Source organism: Camelus bactrianus, chromosome 11, assembly GCF_048773025.1.
Source record: "Camelus bactrianus isolate YW-2024 breed Bactrian camel chromosome 11, ASM4877302v1, whole genome shotgun sequence".
In the NCBI taxonomy this organism is placed as follows: Eukaryota; Metazoa; Chordata; class Mammalia; order Artiodactyla; family Camelidae; genus Camelus; species Camelus bactrianus.
Window position 1 is genome coordinate 20996107 of NC_133549.1, and position 22123 is coordinate 21018229.

A 22123-nucleotide genomic window follows, 5' to 3' on the forward strand; every position below is an offset into this window, starting at 1 on the left:
AGGAGAGTAAGTGGAAGAGCTGTTTATCCCTCACCTTCCCTTCTCTGTGGCCTGGAATGCAGTCCTGATGCCAGGAGAGGCAGGAGCCACCTTGGGGCCATGAGATAGAGAGACAGACCCCTAAGGACGGTGGGGCAGAGAGGTAAAAGGAGCCAAGGACCCAAAATAAGCAACCAGAGAACAAGGGCCTGCACCCCGGACCCTTCCTCTGGGCTGCATGTCAAGTGGAAACAATTTTAAAAAGTCAGCCTCATCTCACTGAGTGATGTTAACCTGGATTTTTCTGTAACACAAAGCCAATCACATTCCTCACCTCTATAAGATCAATCAAACTCAGTAACATTTCTAGACCATGGTTCTAAGATCTCATGCCATTTGTGTTTTGAGGTTGAAAGAGATTAAGGAGAGACAGAAATGATTTTGCTACTGGTCCACTTAGGTGACCCCAATCTTTTCTAAGCAGCATTATTTTGTAAAAGATTATAGCGTTTACAACAATAGCAGAAACACACTGACCATCAGTGCACACACTTCTTCTGATTATTAATCTCTAAATGAGAAGGAAGATCAGCAGTGTGCTTAGGAAGGAGATGGGCATTATCCAACCCCTGACCCAGTGTCAAGTTGATCACACATCATATAAGATTAAAATTTTTTCAAATGAAACATGACATAATCCACATCTCCTGTTTTGTCCCTTCAAGTTCATCCTCTCACCTGAGTGTATATTTTGGTTTAGAGTAATCAGAGATTTAAAATGAGTGGAGAAAAATATAAAAGCAAGATAGAGGATGCCAAGAAGTTTACTTCCAGAGAATTAATTTCATTGAAAAAATAAAATAAAATGCAGGAATCCACTTGCTCATCTTTCACAGCTGACAGAAAATCATCAGTGGCTCTGACCTCTAAGAAAAGAGAAAGCTTCAACCCACATCAAGATTCACACGTATACACAATAAGCAAAATTTAAGAGTGTGCCTATGATGTCTAGCCAAGGATAAAAGCTCAATGGCCTCATACCGTGTGTCTTCGCACATAAACATGGCAGTGTGGAGACTGCTGTTTAAATCTAGGAACCCCAGAGTAAACAAAGCAGACACAAGCCCTGACCAGTAATGCAGGGGCTGTGACCACTGGTCAGTGGTGGGTACGACCCCATCTGTGACCTTTTCAGCTCTACACACTCAATACCTCGCTCCTCTGGCTTTATATGCACCATGGTGTGCACAGGATAGGATTCTGAATACCTCCCCTTTCTCCCCCGGCCCTCCTGGAGAAGCCAACATGAGGCCAACAAAGATCAAGTGGAGAGTCAACAGGGAAGCCCTGGTATGTGTCCACACTCGTTCGATTCCCAGTATTCACTGACACGCTTGGTGATGCGTTCTCAAAATCAGAGGGACATTGGTCCTTCAAGTCCATCCCTGTGTTTAGAACTCACTATGAGAACATCAACCTCAAATAACCCACATGAACCAACAGCACTCACTGTAGGTCACCCAAAGCAGCTGTCCTCCAAAAGCAGCAGCAGAGGGAGTCCACCTGGACACCCCAACACCCAGTCTACCCCTTTTCACATCCCTTCATTCAGAGACTTAAAGATGGTAGGGCCAACTGAAAGCTCATTGATCTTAGCACAGTTCTTCATCTATAGGTGTCCAGGGAAAGATACCAACGTCCTCTATAGAACAATGAAGTCAGCATTATTATTACCTCAGTCCACTTCAAAGGCCAAAAACAATTCAGAAATTCACCCAGACTGTGTGTGAAACCCATCCCTAAGCTAGGACCCCTCAGTGTCCATTCACGTGGCAAAGTCACGGGTGGGAGTCTCTCCCTGGAAATAAAACATGATCCCAATTGAAGGAAGGAAGAGAGTCTTCCCAAGTGAGGCGATTTGACTTGATTTTGGCTTTTGGTTGTTGTGGCTTATTTCTTTCACTTATGTTTGTTCTATGGGGGCTTCTTTCTCTACAAGATACATGAAAAGAAGTTCCAAACCCTGGGTATTCACCCTGCACTACCTTTGAAGAATTGTGAACACTCTCAGGAGACAATGTTTGACTCACAGCCACACATTTCTGACTCAGGAACAGGACCCGAGACTCAAACTCAGTGCTTGCGTTGGGGAGCAGTCACTAGGGGTGGGCAACCCCCACCCCCACCCCAGCACGGCTATTTGTCACTGCTGCGTCTTGCTAAAAAGCAAGGAAAGGAAGGGAAAAAAGGAGAGGAAGGAAGAAGGAAAAGGAAGGAAGGAAAGGATTTCCTGAAACTCCTCCGCAGAGCCAGCACGCTGATACCTACTGGTTGAACAGTATCCGGGAGCGCACGATGAACTTGAAGATGTATTCTAAAGCTTTCATGGCTTTATACAGCTGGTCACTTATTCCCGGCTTCTCAGCATTGTCCACGTAGTTCCTTAAAACTTTGGTCAGCTTCCTGGTCACAGTGGAAACACAAATTAACAAGTTCAGAACATGATAGCATCTCAACTCTTAACTGGGACAGAAATACACAGGTGGGTTATTTTTATGTTGCTTCGCACTTATTAGTATATGCATATTTGTGAAATGTATTCGGAACAGATTAAAAGTGACCCATAAAATAATTCTCAGAGGAGCGAGATCTGAGCATTTAACGAGCACTTTCTAAGTTTTAGATGTTTTTCTAAGCATTTAAATGTATTATGCAATTTATTCTTCACAGCAACACCGTAAGGTAAGTGTTGGGCTTTATCTTTAAGTTACAGATGGAAAAGCCCAGGATTCGGTAGGTAAACGAGCTTTCCCAATGCTAATAACAGAATTAAAGGGACCTCCTTTGTAGCCGTATCTACTTTCACGAAGCCCCTTTTTTTTCATTGAGCGTGCGTTATTTCCAAATGATAAAGGCAGCAGTAGTAATAACCAATTTTTAATTCTGCCCAAACTTCTACATTTTCTACCACTACTGGCCCATAAACTAATAATTATTGTTCATCGTTCAGAAAGATGACCCTCAAAGTGATGCCGTCTAAATCATAAAGCAATAATTAAATTAACTTCAGTATACTTTCAGCTTTTAGTTCATGGGCTAGACTGTAATTCTCCAAAAGATAGCAGCATATGTAAAACCTGTAGGAAGACAACCCAACAAGATTACTCATTAACCAAACTTCTCCACTCCCCAGTGTTTTATGTAATCTACAAGAATTCCCCGTGGCTTTGAAACATCCATCGCAGTCATAAAAATAACCTGCTAGGGTCCTGACAGCACTCCTGGTTAAGCTGTGAGCCAGGATGCACCAGACTCTTACTTGAGGTTATTATAAGACACTCAGAAGAGCAACTATAACTCTGCTGGTAGATGACCTCGGAACAGCCCTCAGAATAACTATTTTACTGATAAATCACAATAAAAGCCTTTTGGGGGACTGAGTGGCTGTAAAGCCATGTCTAACAGTAGTCAGGCTGCAGAAGCCTAGGAAAGAAACCTGACGTTGTTAGAACAGCCTTCCTACCAGTGCGCTGAAGAAGGTAGACCAGAAAGATGCCTTCCCACAGGCTCCACTGGCCCCGACGCTGGGAAGGGCATCTGCTCCTAGATGTCTAGAGGTGGTTCTCAGGGGACAGCAGAACATCTCAAGTCCTGTTGAAAACCTGTTTCACTGAGTTGAATTTCTTTTCCCAGACTGATTGGACCACACATCTTTTCTTCTTAGACCTACAGTTACCCAAGGAATATACACTCCACAGAAATACTTTTTGGAAATTCTTCCAAAAGATTAATCAAATGAAAGAATAATAAGAAGGAATGATTTACTAAGAGAATCACCCAGAACCAGAAAATAAATCTGAAGTCAAAAGACCCCAATCCGTGTGAGCCAGGCCATCTGTAGCTGCAGAAAGATCAAACTCCTTGGTACTTGACCAAACAGGGCATTGGTTCAGGGAGAGGGACGCCTGAACCAGCTCTGGAAAAGACAGCTCTGGGGACAGAAAGGAGCCTGTCCTGCTGGTTTTCTGGAAGACCAGCCCCCAAAGCTGATGCCTCCCTCCTCGCCTGGACCAGCACCGGTCTCTCTGATCGTAAACTACCGATGCAGGAGCTCCTGCTCTCTGAGAGCCGGGATGCTAACAAGTAACCCCTCCGCCACAATCATCTTTATTTTTTTTTTTAATTTTGATTTTTTTTGCCGGGTGGGGGAGGTAATTAGGTTCCTTTTTTTTTTTTTTTTAAATGGAGGTACTAGGGAATTGAACCCAGGACCTTGTGCACGCTAGGCATGCACTCCACCACTGAGCTAGGCCCTCCCCCACTACAGTCATTTTTAATTTCTTCTCTTGGTGTTCTTTGTGAAATAAGGCTGCAGATCTCAATACTTATCAAAGGAAAGAGTGAGAAACAACCTGGATGAAAGTCTAACCTAAGTCCATTCGTGCCAAGACTTCTAGACAGGAGGGGGCGAGGGACCTGCTGGGATGACAGTCTGTGCCAGAACGTCCCCCCAGGCCAGAGGACACGGAAAGCATTCACTAGTGCGGAGACAGCCTTCCATGACTGGGTTGGAACTGTGCGAATCACAATTACCTCCTCTGGCACTTCAAGGAGAAAACACTCAGATTCACACTGCTGAAGAACCACTTGGGGTTGTTGCTCTACCAAACATGATAAGAATACTTATTTGCTGAAATTAAAATGTCCTTTTCAGCAGATGATGGAGAATGAATGAGCGGATGCTAACTCACAACTCAGTCTCATCATAACTTGAAAATAAAATAGTACTTTCTGTGTTTCCCACTGAGTAACTTGCCCAGTGCTCCCTGCTTTCCGTCTTCCACCTTTGAGAACGGAATAGCACCCTTCTTGTAGGGGAGGGGGGGGCCAACAGGAGCATCTGGAACATAGCACGGTGACCTTGTCACCGTTCTGATTTTCTGAAATTGAAGTACAAAATCTAATCTGAGAAGAGCTGTTTGGCCGTATCTCAGCAAAAAAGGAACATCGTGAAGGTGACCCATACGCAGTCATGTCACACTGAGAGACGCGCACAGGCCACCTCCTAAGCTGTGCATGGGCACCCTTTTGGCGGCCATAGCAAGATGGTGCCACTTAATGAGAACCTCCCCACGGTCTGTCAGGAACCGTCCGAAGTGCAGACAAGCGGGGCCTCTCCAGCGAGACAACAGAATGTTTTAAACAAACATTTATTATCAAGCAAGCACAAAGCTTGTCACAGCTTGTCCTGTCCTGTGTGCGCCAGGACATCGGAGCTCTCTGCCCATCGGGGCTCCACCCACCGCCTCGCAGTAAACATGTGCTCAAGCATGCTTGAGCTCAAAAACCGGGAACAGGACTGCTGGGCTTGAGAAACAGTCAAGGATGACAGGTTTTGACCTAAGCATGGTCAAGACACAGACGGGAGCTTCGACACTACTTCCAACTTCCATCATTTCTAATGATTCTAGGGGGAAGGGTCTTAAAGAAATTAAGTCTTTCTTTCTCACTGCAACTCACACAATAAGAAGTCTGAATACATGCCAACAAATCCCATTGTGAGAGAACGAGGAACTCGCCCTAATAATTCTAATAATAATGAAACCTAACTACTGCTTAGCGCTTTCTAAGTGCCACGGATTATTCCAAACACTCAACATGTAATAACTCATTAAAATCCTCAAGGAACCCTACGGTCCTGCTGTTTTACAGATGAGAGGGCTGGAGCTCAGGGACGTTAATCAACTTAAACTTGTCAGGGACAGAGTGGAAACGTAAGCCCAGCCAGCCAGGTCCCCGGGTTGGGGCATCCCCACCAGGCTTGCCGGGGGCGCGTCCCACCAGACCCACAGGGCATGTCTAGCGGTGTGGGGGCAGACGGGCAGGCAGGAAGAATCTAAGTTAGTCACAGCTGCAGCTTCTGGAACAAAGGGAAAGGCACTCTTTAAAGAGCAAAAAGATACATTGAAAAGTACAAAACTGAATTTTATTCACACTAAATAACCAATCATCTCAAAACAGGAACACATCCATTTATTCACTCATCAAATGCTTGTCGGGAAGCCATGGTGTGGCAGGCACTCGGCACCCACGTATCCGTTTCATCAAACACAAACTGAAAATTTCAAAGACAAATAGAAAGGTACGGAGAAGAACAGGAATTTATTCAAGAATGTTCTGATACTTCCTCACATACCTCTCTCAGCAAGATTTTTAGGTCTGTTAAGAGGGAAAGAATAATAAAAATTATACCAATAAATTCAGTTTGGGGAAGGGAAATCCAGACTTACGGGCAAAAGTACATGGAAAAGGCTCTTACAAAAACAGACAAAAAGAAGTAGTGGTTTTAAAGCAACAAAAAAGAACTTACGTGTAGGCTAATGTTGCACTGAAGTGTTTCTTAATGTAGGTTTCCAAAACAGGATTGAAATGCTGAAATTTTCTATCAGCAATCAGTCCAATGATAAATACCTGTGAGATTAATATCCATGTTAGCAAAAAAAAAAAAAAAAGGCAGACGACTTTGGAAGCGTCATCTGAAACCTTGGCACCGTGCGGTGCACCAAGGAGCGATGACATTTCCAGACAGAAGTTGGTCGACCAGTTTCCCTCACCTCACCCCACACATTACATCTGCCTAACTATAGCCTTGCAGTGAAAGAAACTTTCTGCCTCTCAATTCAGCTGCTCTGATTGGGTTTACAACTGGAAATGCTTTCAAGGTCACTGTGATGGATTCCCGCCCCCAGCTTCAAAGGCTGCAGCATGAAAGTGCCCCTTAATATCTGAGCAGATGCAAAGTCAGAGCGTCTTACCAGAGCATCAAACACTAATGTATCAAAAGTCTCGCTCTCCGAGTTCTCCATCATGATGTTGAAGAGGGCATCCAAGGTGTCCTGGAGGAACTAGAGAGACACAACAGGTCAGCAGACAGAGCAAGCCCGCCCAGCTCCCCCACTGAAAACAACGCCCATTTTTGGCAATACTGCAAACACCCACCTTTCCCAAACAGCACCTACTAAGCTAGGAACTTCAGGGATTTTTTGCAGCCATTAGATGCACACGACAAAAATCTGAGACGAATGAATTTAGAGCAAAGGCACGCCACCCTGAGTCGAGCAGAGGAGGACGGGCAGCAGGGAGCTGCCTAGGGCCCCCTCCCATGGGACCTCTCCGACCCTTCTCCTGTTTTTCATCACAAACAGTGCAACAGCAACTCGGGGAAGACTGGTTCTCACTCGTTCCGGACACTCTGAGTATGGGACCCGAGCTAGCAAGTGCGCCGAAGCCACACAAGGAGCAATTTCTGGTATAATAAAGGACCTTCTGCAGACGCAGGTGCCCGAGGACAGAAGAGGTGTATGATTCTGAAGCTGGTAAAGAGCAGAGGGCCAGGACGTGCTCAGTTTATTCAACAGCAATTTAGAAATTCCTCTTCTAGCCTACTATGACTCACCAAATAAACACTGCAGCATAGAATGGCAAAAACATCATGAATTTAATTCAGAAAGGAAAAACTCAGAAGACTTCAAAGTTTTGTCACACTAGAAAGGGGCTTTGAACACTAGCCCCATCCTCCCCTGAAGGATGTGTAGGATGGACGAAAAGGACTCCACTGGAAGGAATGAGTTCCCTGTTTGTGGAGTGGATCAAGCTGAGGCAGAATGCCATACAATGGACTGTTGGCCATAAAATGGAATGAAGTATGGTGACATCATTATTAGGCACTGGACATATGCAAATCAAAACCACAGTGAGACACCACTTCACCCAAACTGGCAGCTATTCTCAAAATGACAGACAATAGTTACGTGTGGGAAAGGATGGAGAGAAATTGGAGCTCTTATACGACACTGGTAGAAATGAAAAACCACACAATGGCTTTGGAAAACAGACTGACAGTTCCTCAAAGGGCTAAACATAGATTTACCATGTGACCCCATAATTTCATTCCTGGGTATGCAACCAAAAGAATGGAAAACATATGCCCCCCACAAAAACTTCTGCACAAATATTCATGGCAGCTGTACTTCTAATTGTCAAAATGCGGAAACAACCCAAATGTCCATCAGCAGATGAACAGATGAACGAACATGGCATATCCATACAACAGAATATTGACTATTCAGCCACAGAAAGGAACGAAGTTCTGCTACATGCCACAACATGCCCTGAAACCAAAAGAAGCAAATCAGAAAAGGCCGAATATTGTCTGATTCAATTTACATAAAATATCCAGAATCGTCAAAATCCAGAGACAGACGGTTGCCTGGAGCGTGGGGAGTGACAGCTAATGGGTATGGGTTTTTCTTTTTCCGGTGATGGAAATGGCCCGAAATGAGAGAGTGGGGACAGCTGTACAACTCTGTGAAGACAGTGAGAACCTCTGCATTGTACGAATTGAAAGGGTGTTTTCTGGTATGTGAGTCACATGGCAATCAAGTGGTTCTTAAAAACAGAAGGACAGGGGAGGGTACAGCTCAGCAGAGCACGCGCTTAGCACGCACAAGGTCCTGGGCTCAGCCCCCAGTCCCTCCACTAAATAGGTAGGCAGGTAGGTAGGTAGGTAGACAGACAGACAGACAGACAGACAGATAAAAAAGATACCTCCCCACTTCCAAAGAAAAAAAGCACAATTAAAACAAAGGAGTAAGGGTCCCCACAGCCGGGACAGAAGACTGGCTGAATGAGATCCCTGGACCAGATCTTCCTGGGCAGCTGGGCCCATGCACAGAACCCCTTCATGTCCCCACAGAGGATCTCAGACGGTTTGAGCCCCAGACCGAGGAACCAAACCCGGGGACTCGCCCCCCAGCTGGTGCTCACTGCCTGCCCGGCGTGAGCTGTGGAACCCTGCAACAGCCCCACATTTAGTGCCCCACAGCTCTCCTTCCGGAGGGAGGACGTGCTCTCAGACCCAGTAAGAGACCTGAGGCCCGCCCGGCATAACACCCTCATTCTAGTCCACTGCGCCACCCACCACCTAATCTGTGTCTCATATCAACGGCGGGGGAATGAAAGCACCCTGACCAGGAGGCACTCCAGTCTGGACGTCAAGGGCTCCGTCAACTCTGTAATTACTTAAGCCTGAGCCACCTCGTTACTTTTGTATCACTGCTCTTCGTTTTCAGGTTGTAAAAGCTTTGCAAAGGTCAAAACTTAACTCCATCTGCTAACAGCCCAATGTTCCTGCCAACGGACTCACCAGGCGCCGGCCCTGGCTTGTCACAGTTTATGTAAATAAGGCACATGACCCCACCCCCCACCCCACCCAGGCAAATGACACAGAAACATGACTGCAGAGAGCTGGAGCCTTGGGTATCTGGCTGCAGTCCCAGAAGTGCAGGGACACGCGTGTTCTGCAGGGGAGCCCTCCCACGGGGCCACAAGAGGGCTTCTTTCGACATTTGCCCTCGTTCCAAGGCTATCCACCAGAGGATCAAAATCACCATTTTCACTTCCCATCAGAATGAGAAACTGCATCTTTTACTAAATGGGTGAATACTTTTCTCAGTCTATCAGCAGTGTTCTCTTTCCACTGCAAGTTATAAACATACAGAAGGGAGGCCTTGAATAAGTCAAATAAAACCCACAGTCCGTCAGCATCCTTAACAGAATGAAAGGAGGGTGGGAAAGGATAAATCAGGGGTTGGGGATTAACAGACACACATTACTGTATGTAAAACAGATAAATAAGGACCTACTGTACAGCACAGGGAACTATATTCAATTTCTTGTAATAACCTATAATGGAAAAGAATCTGAAAAGAAAAAATATATATGTATGTATGTAACTGAATCACTTCATGTACACCTGAAACTAACATTGTAAATTGACTATACTTCAATAAAAATTAAAAAAAAAAAAAAAGACTGAAAGGAGACCCATGCAGGGTGGGGTTCCCTCTGGCCCTGGCTCCCATCAACAGTCCTGTGGCCTTAGATGAGTCAGTTCACGGCTCTAGGCCCACAGGGTGTTAGAACACAAAGAAAATGGGAAGGAATAAACTCAGGCAGAGCAGGTAAGGGGTGGACGGGGCACCCAGGCCTGGGGGGTACCACTGAACACGGGAAGAAGAGGGAGAGATGTGAAACCGTCTCCAGGCATGAACAACAGAACCTGCTAACAGATTAGGTAAGAGGAACCAGGGAGAGAACAAGACCAGACGATTCCAGATTTTCCCCGTTAAGTGTTAACAACAGGGCAACCAAAGTGTAAGTAATTCCTCATGTGACTCGGGGACTTAAAAATGACAGCGGACACGATGCCATTAATTGTGTGTCTTTTAAAGTTATGTTAACTTACTCGCCCAGTTTCCGTCTGAATTCGGGAATTTACAGAGCCCAGGGAAGTTTAAAATGCAATTAACATTGTCCAAGCCAGGAGAAGAAGACAAGGACCGGGAAAAAGATGATTAAAATTTGAAGATTAGTGAGGATATGTTTGAATGGGGATACGATGAATTTAGGGCAACAGCGCCACCACATTCATTTACACTTAAGTTAACCACACTGCTGCTTAATTAAGGCCATTTTAAGTAATTAATTTTCCCAGAGATAAGGGAGTCTCCCTCAGCAGGCGCCTCTCACAGAGGGAGAGACACAGACCAGGCAGTGGGGACCTTGCTCACGGGAGACCGCGAGCGGGGGGCGAGCTTGCTGCGTGTCAGCCACAGTGAAGCCCCGTGAACACGGAAACGCACCCCCTCAGGTACAAGGAGAAGCCGTGAACAGGTGGGAGGCAAGGACAGCCTGATACTAAAGAAAATACCAGAACCACTGTGTCTGCACCAAGTACCAACTAAAGAACCACAGAATCCGAGCCCTCAGCGGGATCCCCGATCATGCCAGGCTGACGGTCCTGCCTTAGAGGAAGACCCCAGACGGCCAGGGACACTGCTCTCAAGCCTCCTCTGTGTGATGCTAACAAGTGAGCCCAAGGTCACGTGGGAGGAACACGGCCCAGACAAGGCTGAGCGCTGCGAAGTTTCAGACACACCGCGTCCCTCTCCACATCAGTGACAGGAGGTCTGGGTGAGCCGAGAGCCAGGGTTAAATTAACAGCGGGGATGGTAACGACAATGATGATGTTACCGAAACTCGGGTCGGCTGCTCGCCGCTCCAGAGGCAAGCGTTGGTAGAAAGAAAAGTTTTATCCTGGAGGCCGGCAACCGGAGGAGAAGGCAGACTTATGTCCAAAGGCCAATTCCCCACTGCTGATCGGTGGGCAAGAACTTTTAAAGCGGAGTTTCAGGTATGTGTGGGGAGGGAGGGGGCTATGTGCAGAACAGCACAGTCAGCTCTGACAGTCATCTTGAATTTGCTCATGCGGTCATCTGGTCAGCGTCACCTTGATTGCTTTAAGTCCAGTTAATCTTCAGTTCGGGGTCAGTTTGTTCCCATGTCTTTGAGGCCAGTTCCCGGAACTGTGGCAGCTTCTCTAATGACAACAGTCTGGTCATCATGTAGCAAACTTTTCCCACCTAGTGGGGCTTTCAGTGTCTACAAAACAGCTCTAAGGACAGGGCTCGGAACATTGTCTGTAGCCCCTGAGGAGGAGCTAAAGGTCCTTGACCTTAATGACTAACCATGATAATTTTGTTTTGTTTGACTATTTCCCTCTGTTTCTATATTTTCTCATTTCTCTGATTGAACTTATTCTTTGACTAAAGATTTCCTACAGACAAGAGGCAGGTAGAAGACACGTGGCAGGGGAGAGGGGATGTCTGTCCTGGGAAGGCCTCATAGGCTCCTGCTCTGTTTCAATAATGATAAATGCGGAAACTCCCGGAGGACCTCCCAGGGGCCAGCTACAAGCGACCTTATCTCATTTAACCTGCACAACAACCCTCGGAAGAAGGCACTCTGTCTCTCCACTGAACAGCAGGGGAAGCAAGGCTTAAAGGGGTTATTAACCTTTCTCAGCCCCACAGCAAGGATCCTTGGTTGATTCCAAAGCCCATTACCATCACAGTGAAGCCAGACTGTCATCCTCAACCAGAGTCCACAGGACGTCTGTCTCTTGGAGGCATGTGTTCACATCCAAAAGAACACATTTGTTACAGGGATTATACCCAGAACCCCACAAAGTCAGACATCGTTTTATTGTGCTCGGCAGATACTGCGGGTTTTACAAATCGAAGGTTTGTGGCAACCTTGTGTTGAGCACTCCCATTGGCACCATTTTCCCAGCAGCATTTGCTCACTTCGCATCTGTGTCACATGTTGGTAATCCTCGCGATATTTCAAACTTTGTCATTGTTAATGGGATTTGTTACGGATCTGTGATCGGTGATCTTTGGTGTAACTGCCGCAAGAAGTCACCCCTCACGAAGGCTCAGGTAACGGTTAGCATTTTTTCTAACTATGAAGTATCTGTCACGATGGCGTATACATGGTTTTGTTAGACACGACGCTGCCGCACGCTCAACAGACTACACTACAGTGCAAACATAACTTTCATACGAACTGGGGAACGAAATAATTTGCGTGAGTTGCTCACTGCAGTGGTCTGGACCTGAAGCCACAATATTGGGGAGGTGCCCCTGTATGCCTTGGAAAGCAGTGTCTACATCTAACGATACACAGCAGGGCAGCAGGACAGCCAGGACGACGTGCGACCCTCGTTACCTTCACCACTTCGCCACCGTCGACCTTCATCAGCTGTCTCAGGTTCTGCTGCAGCAGGTTGGTGTTGGAACGCCACTTCAGAAGCCCCAGGAGGTCCACTGGAAACGGAAAATGAAAATGAGTCCCTCCCAGCGAGAACTCTGTCTCCCTTGCTCATGTATCATGTGACGTCCCCTACGTAATTTTCTGAACAGAAAAATCAACCCTATTTGGAAACGTTCGCCAGCCAAATATTTCATTACTTTCCAGCAACATACTTGACGCCTATTGGCTGAATTCATCACTTCCAACTACATTTACCATGAAATGATGTCCACGTAGAAGCTTTAAAAAGGCATTTGAGAGCCTACGAAAGAAGGACTGGCCTTTCCGATCCATGAGAAGGCAGAGCGGAGCGGCAGCAGGCCTGTGAGGCCACTCACCATTCAGGGCTGTCCCGGCAGCTTCTCCCAAATGGTTTTTCCCAGTTTGAGAATCAGATTCTTATTTTTTTTTTAATAAAGTAATATAAAACAATCAAGGCAAACTCAAGTACTGAGCCTGCAAGGCTACAGTCCTAAAGGACACAAGCACCCTGGCCCTGAGACCACTGCTGGGCTGAGTCTGCAGCCCTCACCCAGGCCTGACCCTTCCATCAGTTTTATGTTTATTTCCTAATAGAAAAATCACAAATTGAACATATCGATTTTTGCTACTCAGTGTGGAAGACGATGCTGAGAAATGATTTTGTTTACAGAAGCAAGACGTCTTTAAGCCATGAAGACAGAATCCAAAACATCTCTGGGAAAGGACGTGTGCCCACACAATTTTCACTTGAAGTCCTATTAATATCCCATTACGTGAAAAAACACCATCAGGAAAAGCACATCTAATTTACTGTTTATGCTCATCAGGAATGAACTTTTGCTCCAGAAATGGGCTCCGTAAGAAAAACCCTAGTTAATACTGAAAAGAAAAACGGAATTTTGACAATAGATGGAATTTCAGGGAACTCAAGACACCAATTGTAATTTGAGGATCAAACCACACAAAAGGCATACGTGCGATGAGGCTCCAAACCCACACTCTCAACTTGTGGCCTCACCCCCTAGGAAAGCTGACAAAGGGAAGAGTTAAAAACAGGAAAACACAAAGGGGACAGCATCCTAGTGTCCTGTGGAAGAGACCACGGAGACTCAAACACCAGCTGGGCCACGCCACCAGTATATGACCTTGGGCAAGTCCCTTCACCTCGGTTTTCCTATCTGAGCAATGGGCACAATGTTGCCTAAATCAGGGTTGGTGCAAGAATTGAAGGGCAAAACATGGAGAAAGCACTTGGAATGATGCCCAGCAGGAAGACCAACAGCAGCCCATCAAAGAGACAATCAGGAATTGAAAATTTTCGGTATCCATAGTGAAAGTTAACCTGTTTTAATTTCTACCCTAAGTGAAATAATGAAAAAACTACATTCTGTCCAAACATGCTCTCAGTCCCAAGCTAAGGGAGATTTCCACCTCCCAAGAGTTACCAGTGGGCTTTGTGTTTTTTTTTTTTTTTTTAATAATTAAAGAACAGTCAGTTACAATGTGTCAATTTCTGGTGTACAGCACAATGTCCCAGTCACACATATACATGCACATATTTGTTTTCATTTTCTTTTCTATTAAAGTTTACTACAAGATATTGAATATAGTTCTTTGTGCTATAGAGAAGAAATTTGGTTTTTATCCATTTTTATATAGTGGTTAACCTTTGCAAATCTCAAACTCCCAAGTTTATTATCCCAAACTCCCACCCTCTTTCCCCCAGTACATAAAATTGTTTACTATGACTGTGAGTCTGTTTCTGTTTTGTAGATGAGTTCATTAGTGTCCACTTTTTTCTTTTCTTTTAGATTCTACATATGAGTGATATCATATGGTATTTTTCTTTCTCTGTCTGGCTTACTTCACTTAGAGTGACGATCTCCAGGTCTATCCATGTTGCTGCAAATGGCATTATTTTATTTTTTATCACTAAGTAGTACCCCATTATATAAATATACCATAACTTCCTTATTCAGTCATCTGTCAATGGACATTTAGGTTGCTTCCATGTCTTGACTATTGTAAATAGTGCTGCTATGAACACTGGGGTACATGATCTTTTTGGCCTAGAGTTCCCTCTGGATATATGCCCAGGAGTGGGATTGCTGGATCATATGGTAAGTCTATTTTTAGTCTTTTGAGAAATCTCCATACTGTTTTCCATAATGGCTACACCAAACTATATTCCCACCAGCGATGTAGGAGGGTTCCCTTTTCTCCATCCACACTCTCTCCAGCATTTATCATTCGTCCATTTTTTAATGATGGCCATTCTAACTGGTGTAAGGTGATGCCTCATTGTAGTTTTGATTTGCAACCAGCGGTTTTTTAACGGAGACTCATTAATCTGGATCCCATTCATGCAAAGTTAGTGGCACTTTGGATAAGAGCGAGCCTGACGTTTACCTCTGTGTTGTAAATTTGAGAAAAAATACAGCTGGGTAAATCAGCAGGGACAAACGCCTCTGAGGAGGGGGAGCTTGTCCAGCCCGCCAGCCCCCCAGGTCCTCTCCTCTCGTCTCATTCCCAGGAAACCACTGCACTTTGACCCGTAATAATTCTGTCCCATGACTTCTCTCTAATTACATAGCAAGCTGACTGAGCAAAGGACCACATCTCCTACTTTTTTTCGTATCTCCCGTAGCATCCAGCATAAAGCTGAGAACAGAGAGGTTTAATACAAACCTCAATGAATAATTCAGCCACCCTTTTCCCTAAGTAATGGAACTTTGGAGTAACAAATCATGGTTTCAGAGAAATGGCTCCCTCAGAGGAGAATCTGGGGCTCAAAGCCAGACGCCAATGGAGGCAGCTCCGGCTTGCACACACCTGACACACCACCATCCCAAAAAGAGGAATCACTGGCTGGTGTGAAAGGAACAACAAAAGACGTCCCCCTGACTCTTAGTGAGCGAGTTACCACATCGGGATCTCCTGGTTGCCCGGCAACAGCTGCTGCCGAGACCAGGGTGCTGTGCCCCTCGGTTCCAGGGAGGGGACTACCCTGCGTCTGGTGAGATTCAAAGAGCTTGGAGGTGAGAGGAGGGGTTGACTCATCCCCTTGGGATATTTCTGTGACTTAATACCTTGAGGATGTCCTAGTTTGCCATCCTCTTCTCCAGGGATATGTGGGTTTAAGAAGGATTCTGTGGGTCTCACAACCTAACTGCTACTCAGAACACTGTTTTAATGGGAAAATACATTCAAGTCCCTAATAACCACTCCAAACTTGCTTTTGGAATACAACCCACGCTCTGGGATGGTGGCTTCCTACACAGTGAAAATGGCGAGACGCAGCAGAACTCAGAGGGCCCCACATACGGGAGCTGACTCACTAGAGAGGCTGCCACTGCCCTGAGTTAAAGAAGAGCAGTGGAGCAGCCATCAGGCTAGTCAATTATTAGGGCCAAATCGAGAGAGTAACATCTGACCTGCAGGGTCATCCTTTCCATAACCCAGCGTCAAGCCAGCACCCACCTGGTGGACGGCACGTTCCCTGGGCACTAACCACGCAGGCTCCCTGTGCATCCCTGACCTGCCCCTGCATGCACAGAGCCCAATGCCCCAGGGAAGGGCGTTCATCTGTCTATGGAGCTTACTGCACAGGCTACAGTCATTCTTGATGCTTCAATAAAGTACCCTGATGAAAAAGGTAAATGATAAAAGTAACGTTGGAGAGATGTATCCAGATGGCCTTCGAGGGTTTGAGTGATGTGTCTCCCCCCACGCCCCCGCCTAGCTCCCCTGTGAGACAGGAGGCAAGAGCACAGGTTGCACAGCCCGGCACGGCAGGGCAGACAGCAGGCGGTGCTCGCTGAAGCAGGGCCGGCACGCCCAGCCCAGCGCGCTCCCCGCCACGACGCAGGGCCTTCCAGGCGAGGGGTTACCTCTGTCCTGTGGTTATCCTGTTAAAGTCTGAATGCTGACTGTCCCCTGGGCAACCCGAGACTACTACCAAGATGTACAGACAACCCCCAGGGACACAATTCGTGACAGCCACAGACATTAACAAGCAAAATCCCCGTCGGGCGGCTAAGAGGGAAAAATTGGATTTTCAAGCCGATTTTTGAGAAAGCATAAAGCTACTTGGCAGAGCTGTGAGCCCATCACCTTTGGGGGACTTGAAATGTGGGATCTTGCACAGGAGGCTCGGCCTCGGCCAGACAGTGTGCTCTGAATGAGAAGCAGCCACGGCCGAACAGCCGTGCTGCCGGGAGGCCACAAACAGCATTAGCAACGCAGAGTGGCCAGGGCCACAGGCACCAGCTGATGCTGTGTTACAGCCACACTTGGGGTGAGTGCATCGGCAAAAGGGGGGCCTTACCTCACCATCAGGGAAGTAGAAATGTCATCAAAACCAACTTGTAAAACTAAAAATCATTGGTAATTACCTTAATGAACAGCTGGGAAAGGGGGAGACATAGGGAGAGTAGGGGCCTCACACCCAGAGCTCCCGCGGTGCTCACAGAGCCCTCTTACAGAGGCAGGCACTGTGACCCGTGCACAGATGAGGAAAATCAGCTCAGAGCCTCCAGTTCAAGGTCACTCCCAGGGTTACAATTAGCACAGGGCCAGGGCTCAAGCCCCAGGCTTTGGTCTGACTCCAAGTCACTTGAATTTTCCTTTATACCATTCCACCATCCCTTGATCAAGAAGCTTTTATAAAAGTAAATCCATTGCAGAATATAACTCAGTCATAAAAAAGAATGAAATAATGGCATTTGCAGCAACAGGGATGGACCTAGAGATCATCATATTAAGTAAAGTAAGTCAAAGACAAGTATCAGATGGTATCACTAATATGTGTAATCTAAAAAAACAAAGATACAAACAAACTTATTTACAAACCAGAAACAGACTCTCACACATAGAAAACAACTATGGTTACCAAAGGGGAAAGGGGCAGGGGGTAGGCATAAACTAGGAGTCTGGGATTAGCAGATACACACTACTAAATGTAAAATAGATGAACGACAAGGACCTACTGTACAGCACAGGGAACTAATTCAATATCTTGTAATAATCTAAATGGAAAATCATCTGAAAAAGTATATATATGTATATGTATAAATGAAGCACTTTGCTGTACACCTGAAACTAACACAACATTGTAAATCAACTAGACTTCAATTTTTTAAAAAAAGATTAATATTATAGCATATTAGAGCAGGAAAAAAAAAGTAAATCCGTGGCTTGATCTCTCTTTAAGGTTAATTCTTAGCGTGAAATCGGGATGTGAATTTCAGAGCAGAATGGGTGTCACCACCTCTCTCCTCACTCATGAAGAGCCACATGGGCCACCACAGCGGGATGGAGTGAATGATTCGCAGGCCGTGTTCGGGCACTGATAGAGGCCTCCTCCGTTCAGCGGGAAGCACGAGGAAGATGGGTTGAGGGAGCAAAAACTCCCAGGGTGAGCACGTCTCTACCCCTGCCCTCACCATTCTGGGTCAGCTTGGTGGAGCACACGAGTGTGGAGATCTGAAAGGAGTCTTTGCTGATGGTGCAGCTCCCCAGACTCTGCATGCTCTTGCCCGTGGCCGAGTGGCCCTTCTCCTCCAGCTCGGCTTTCGTGGAGGGCAGACTCAAGTACGTGCCGGCGTCTTCCAGCTTCTTGGCTTCGGCCTGTGGGTTTAACGATGCAACATGTCAGAGGCCGTTCACAAGCACATGCCATTTTTTCTATCCCTTGTTACCCTTAATCCTTTTAACCAGCACGATATTTGCTCTTTATCATTTGCCAAACTGCTTATTTTAATGATTTCCCTTATTCCTGGAGATTAATTCATGGTCACAGAGCATTTTTTTAACACAGCACCTCATGTGTTATTACACACATCAGTTTCTCTCATTAGGAACAGCAAAAAAGCTGGTCATCTGAAATGTTCATCTGCATAATTAAATGTGGCCAGAGAATAGTTTTCTCACAAAGATGGGAGATGTCCACTCAGGCCAGGAAGCCCAGGAAAGTCTGAAACATTTAGCAATGTTAGCAAGGTTGTGCCAACAGGACGGGGTACCTTATAGACGATGAGGTCGTGCTCCCCGTCTCTCAGAGTGGTGCCGTCGTATCTCATCAGCTTGACAAAAGCCAGGGCAAATATCTTCTCAGATTTGTCCTTGGCTGCAAGAGAAATCAATAATCATTCCAATTGCCGTCACAACAAGACAACATCATGAACGCTGCGGGGGCTGCCTGTCTGAAGCAGATCATGAAACTGTATGGACAGATGTTAACACGTAAATAAACGGAGACACAGACGACGTTCGCCTATCCTAAAGGGATCCACGGTGCCCAAATTAATCTGTAAATTCAAAGCAACTCCAATCAAAATCTCATGGGAAGGGTTCCTTGTAGGACCTGAAAACAGACTCTAGAGTAAAGGGCCAACAGGAGGAGGGTGGTTTTGAAGAGGAACGTGGAAGAAAGCCTGCAATACGGAAGGCCAAGAGTAACCATGAAGGGGTGGTAATGACGATGGTGCGGTTTTAACACGGGGACTCACAGACCAACGGGAACCAACAGGATATGCAAACACAGGCCATCGCACATGACCACCTGGAAGGGGCAGACCGACCCTTCACTAAGGAAACAGACCGTTAACGTGGAAAAGCAAAATAGATGGACCCCAACCTCACAGCATCCACGAAGACGAGCTCCGGGTGGACAACACCCCGGAACGTGAAATTTCACTCTCTTTGCAAGAACGTTCTTCCCCCAGAATCTGCCTGTGAGATGCATCCCCTCACTTCACTCAAGTTTCTGGTGAAGTTGTCACCTGCTCCGAAGTGACCAGCCCGCCCTGAAGAGTCCATGAGTAACCTGATCACACTCCTTTGCCTCAACTGACCGATCTGTCTTCATAGTCGCCATGGGCTGAATTGTGCCCCAAAATTCTGATGCCGAAGGCTACCCGTCATGTGGCTGCACTGGAGAAAAGGCCGGTAAGGAGGGGCTTAAGGTTAAATGGGGCTCTGATCCCACAGAAGGGGGGCCTTATAAGAAGAGGAGGGGATGCCAGCGCTCTCCTCTTCCTCGTGAGTTCGCAGAGAGAAGGCGGCTGTCTGCAAACTAGAAGAGGATCCTCCCCAGAATCCGACCACGCTGCCACCCTGATCTCAGGCTCCCAGCCTCCAGAACTGAGACAGTACATCCCTGTTGTTTAAGTCACCCAGCCTGTGACAACAGTCCTTATCACTACCAGATCACCAGGCCTATAACATGTGCGTGTGTGTGTGTGTGTGTGTGTGTGTGGATTTGTGGTTTATTGTTAGTTTCACCCACTGGACTCTGGCACACAAGAGACGCCGTGTACTTTTTCACTGCTGTTTCCCCAGGGCGTGAAATAGCACCTGCCTTACATTAGCTGCTTGAAAAATATTTGCTCTAGTTGGGGTGACGCCAACATATATGTTCTTTCAGATAACAAAGAAAACAAAAGCTAGTGGTCTGTGAAAAGGTGAGGGTGGGAACAGGACGATCGGCTGGATGGTTGGAGAGTCTCTCTAGATGCCGAGCGACATAGGACCCGAGATGTAAACCTTTCAGGAGAAGAGATGCCAAATACGGAGGCCCTACGTGGGACCGAAAGCCGGTGTGGCAGGTGCATGTGGGCAGTGAGGGCTCCAGGTGGGCAGGCGCCAGGCCAGGGAGAGAACAGATAAGGAGTCGGGACTGAAGAAACGGATGTGTGATGAATTTTCCAAGATGCCAGCTGAATATAGCATGGGAACGCTGAGTTTCAGAGCTAGAAGACACCTTTAAAATTAGATGTCCCAGATTCTCTTTTTAGAGGTGAAAGGTCAGAGGGCAAAGAGCAATACATCCAGCCACCTTGGGTCAGGGGCTCAAGGTATTTACACTGAGACGCCACTGCATGAGACACCATGTCTCATTCATCTCTGCACTCCTGGTGTCCATCCATCTCTGGCACACAGTAGGTGCTCAATGCATTCCAGCTAATTAGACGGATGAATCAGTGATGGACCCACCAAAAATCAAGGATAAAAGCAAAAAAATGTTGTCTCCTAGGAACTGAGAAAAGAACTTTGTAACACAGTTCTAGAAAACAGAAAACATCTCAGGGCTCAGATGAGAAAGAAGGGATCCTTTTAAGTCTGGACTGACATGAAAACAAGTAAAACTTGTCTCTGTGAAAGCAGCTGTGGTTCAGGACTCGGGACCGACGCCGCCAGCAGACGGCCTCCCCTGATCCTACTCATTAAGAAGCACAAATTTTAAAAGTGCACCTTTTATAAACAGCCTGCATATTCGCATCCAGGGAATGGACTACCTCTGTTACATGGTCATCAGCGGTCTTTGCAAGGCGGACAACAAAATTACAAGAGCTCAGGGGCCACAGGAGATGGCCACGTGCCCCAGAGAGCGGGCTGGGGCTGGGGGGCTGCCCCCCCCCACCAGCCCCGACCAGCAAGGCAAGCTCAGCTCCCAGCAGGCTGGACCCGGAAGCCTCACAGCCGCTCACGTCCATGTGAAACACCAGCTGAAGCGCCTGGAATTGCTAACAAGTTGCAGAGGAGTGTTAGAGTGTCAGGCGGTCACGTCAGCACCAAACTTCCCAACCCCAAGGACAGGTCCTGGGGTGAGAAATCTCATCACTTGCTTCCTTTACGGGTAAAGCAGGTCAGATTGCGCTGGGGGTGGCGGGGGGGGCGTGCCGTGTGGCCCCCGTTCTTTCTCTCTCTGACCCGGAGCACCCGCAGAGGCCCGGCGGCCGCCCTCATTCCAGCCGCGGACAGCTCGGGGCTCCGTCAGCATCACGCTCCCCATGACCCCACACACTGAGGCCGGGGAGGCTTCACTAATTGTGCAAATGTGTCGTGGTATAGCGGGTGACGGCCTCGCGTCTATAATGAGCACTTAAAACTAACAGGAGAAACAAGGATTTTAAAATTAAAAGGCTACAGAAGAGACCCCTCCTGACCTAGTGGAATCAATCAGAGAGGACGAGTTTGCTACAAAGAGGGAGCGCGTCTGAGACGAGCCCTCTGTGTGTGCTGGACCTTCCTGCCCTGCGGCGGGCCCCCCGCCCGCCCCTCCCCTGCAGCCCACCCGGCCACGCTGTGCCTCCTGCTGCTTCACTTGTGCCACTCCGGCCTCCAGGACCCGGCTGAGGACAAACCTGCCCCAGAGTGCCCCCCTATTCGCGCACCCGACTCTGCCCGCCCCGCACCTCTGCCTAACTCACGGGATGCGCCCAGGCCGCCGCTCTCCACTTGGCTCTTGCAAGCTGACCTCACTCCTCAACCCCAGCCTAAGTCCTGCAAGAGGAGAGAACTCTCTCCGTGAGCTGCGTATACAGCAGGTGCTAAACAAACACCAGGTGCTGGCAGTGGCCTCCCCCAAGGCCGGGGTGTGTGAATGCTTAGACATAGGGACAGGGGTTCGAACCAGAGCTCTGCCACTGACAATTAGAGGACTTTG

General features: G+C 47.2%; 1 protein-coding gene across 2 annotated transcripts in view; it reads right to left on the minus strand.

Moving 5' to 3' along the window:
- Positions 1-22123, minus strand: part of DOCK1 (dedicator of cytokinesis 1) — a 484307-nt gene that overhangs the window by 367980 nt on the left and 94204 nt on the right. For both annotated transcript variants that reach the window (XM_074373399.1, XM_074373400.1), the window contains exons 17-22: positions 18699-18802; positions 18120-18303; positions 12610-12707; positions 6795-6884; positions 6350-6450; positions 2308-2442 (exon numbers count right to left, since the gene is read on the minus strand). In XM_074373399.1, the coding sequence (XP_074229500.1) occupies positions 2308-2442; positions 6350-6450; positions 6795-6884; positions 12610-12707; positions 18120-18303; positions 18699-18802 (712 nt within the window). The remainder of the gene's footprint in view (positions 1-2307; positions 2443-6349; positions 6451-6794; positions 6885-12609; positions 12708-18119; positions 18304-18698; positions 18803-22123) is intronic.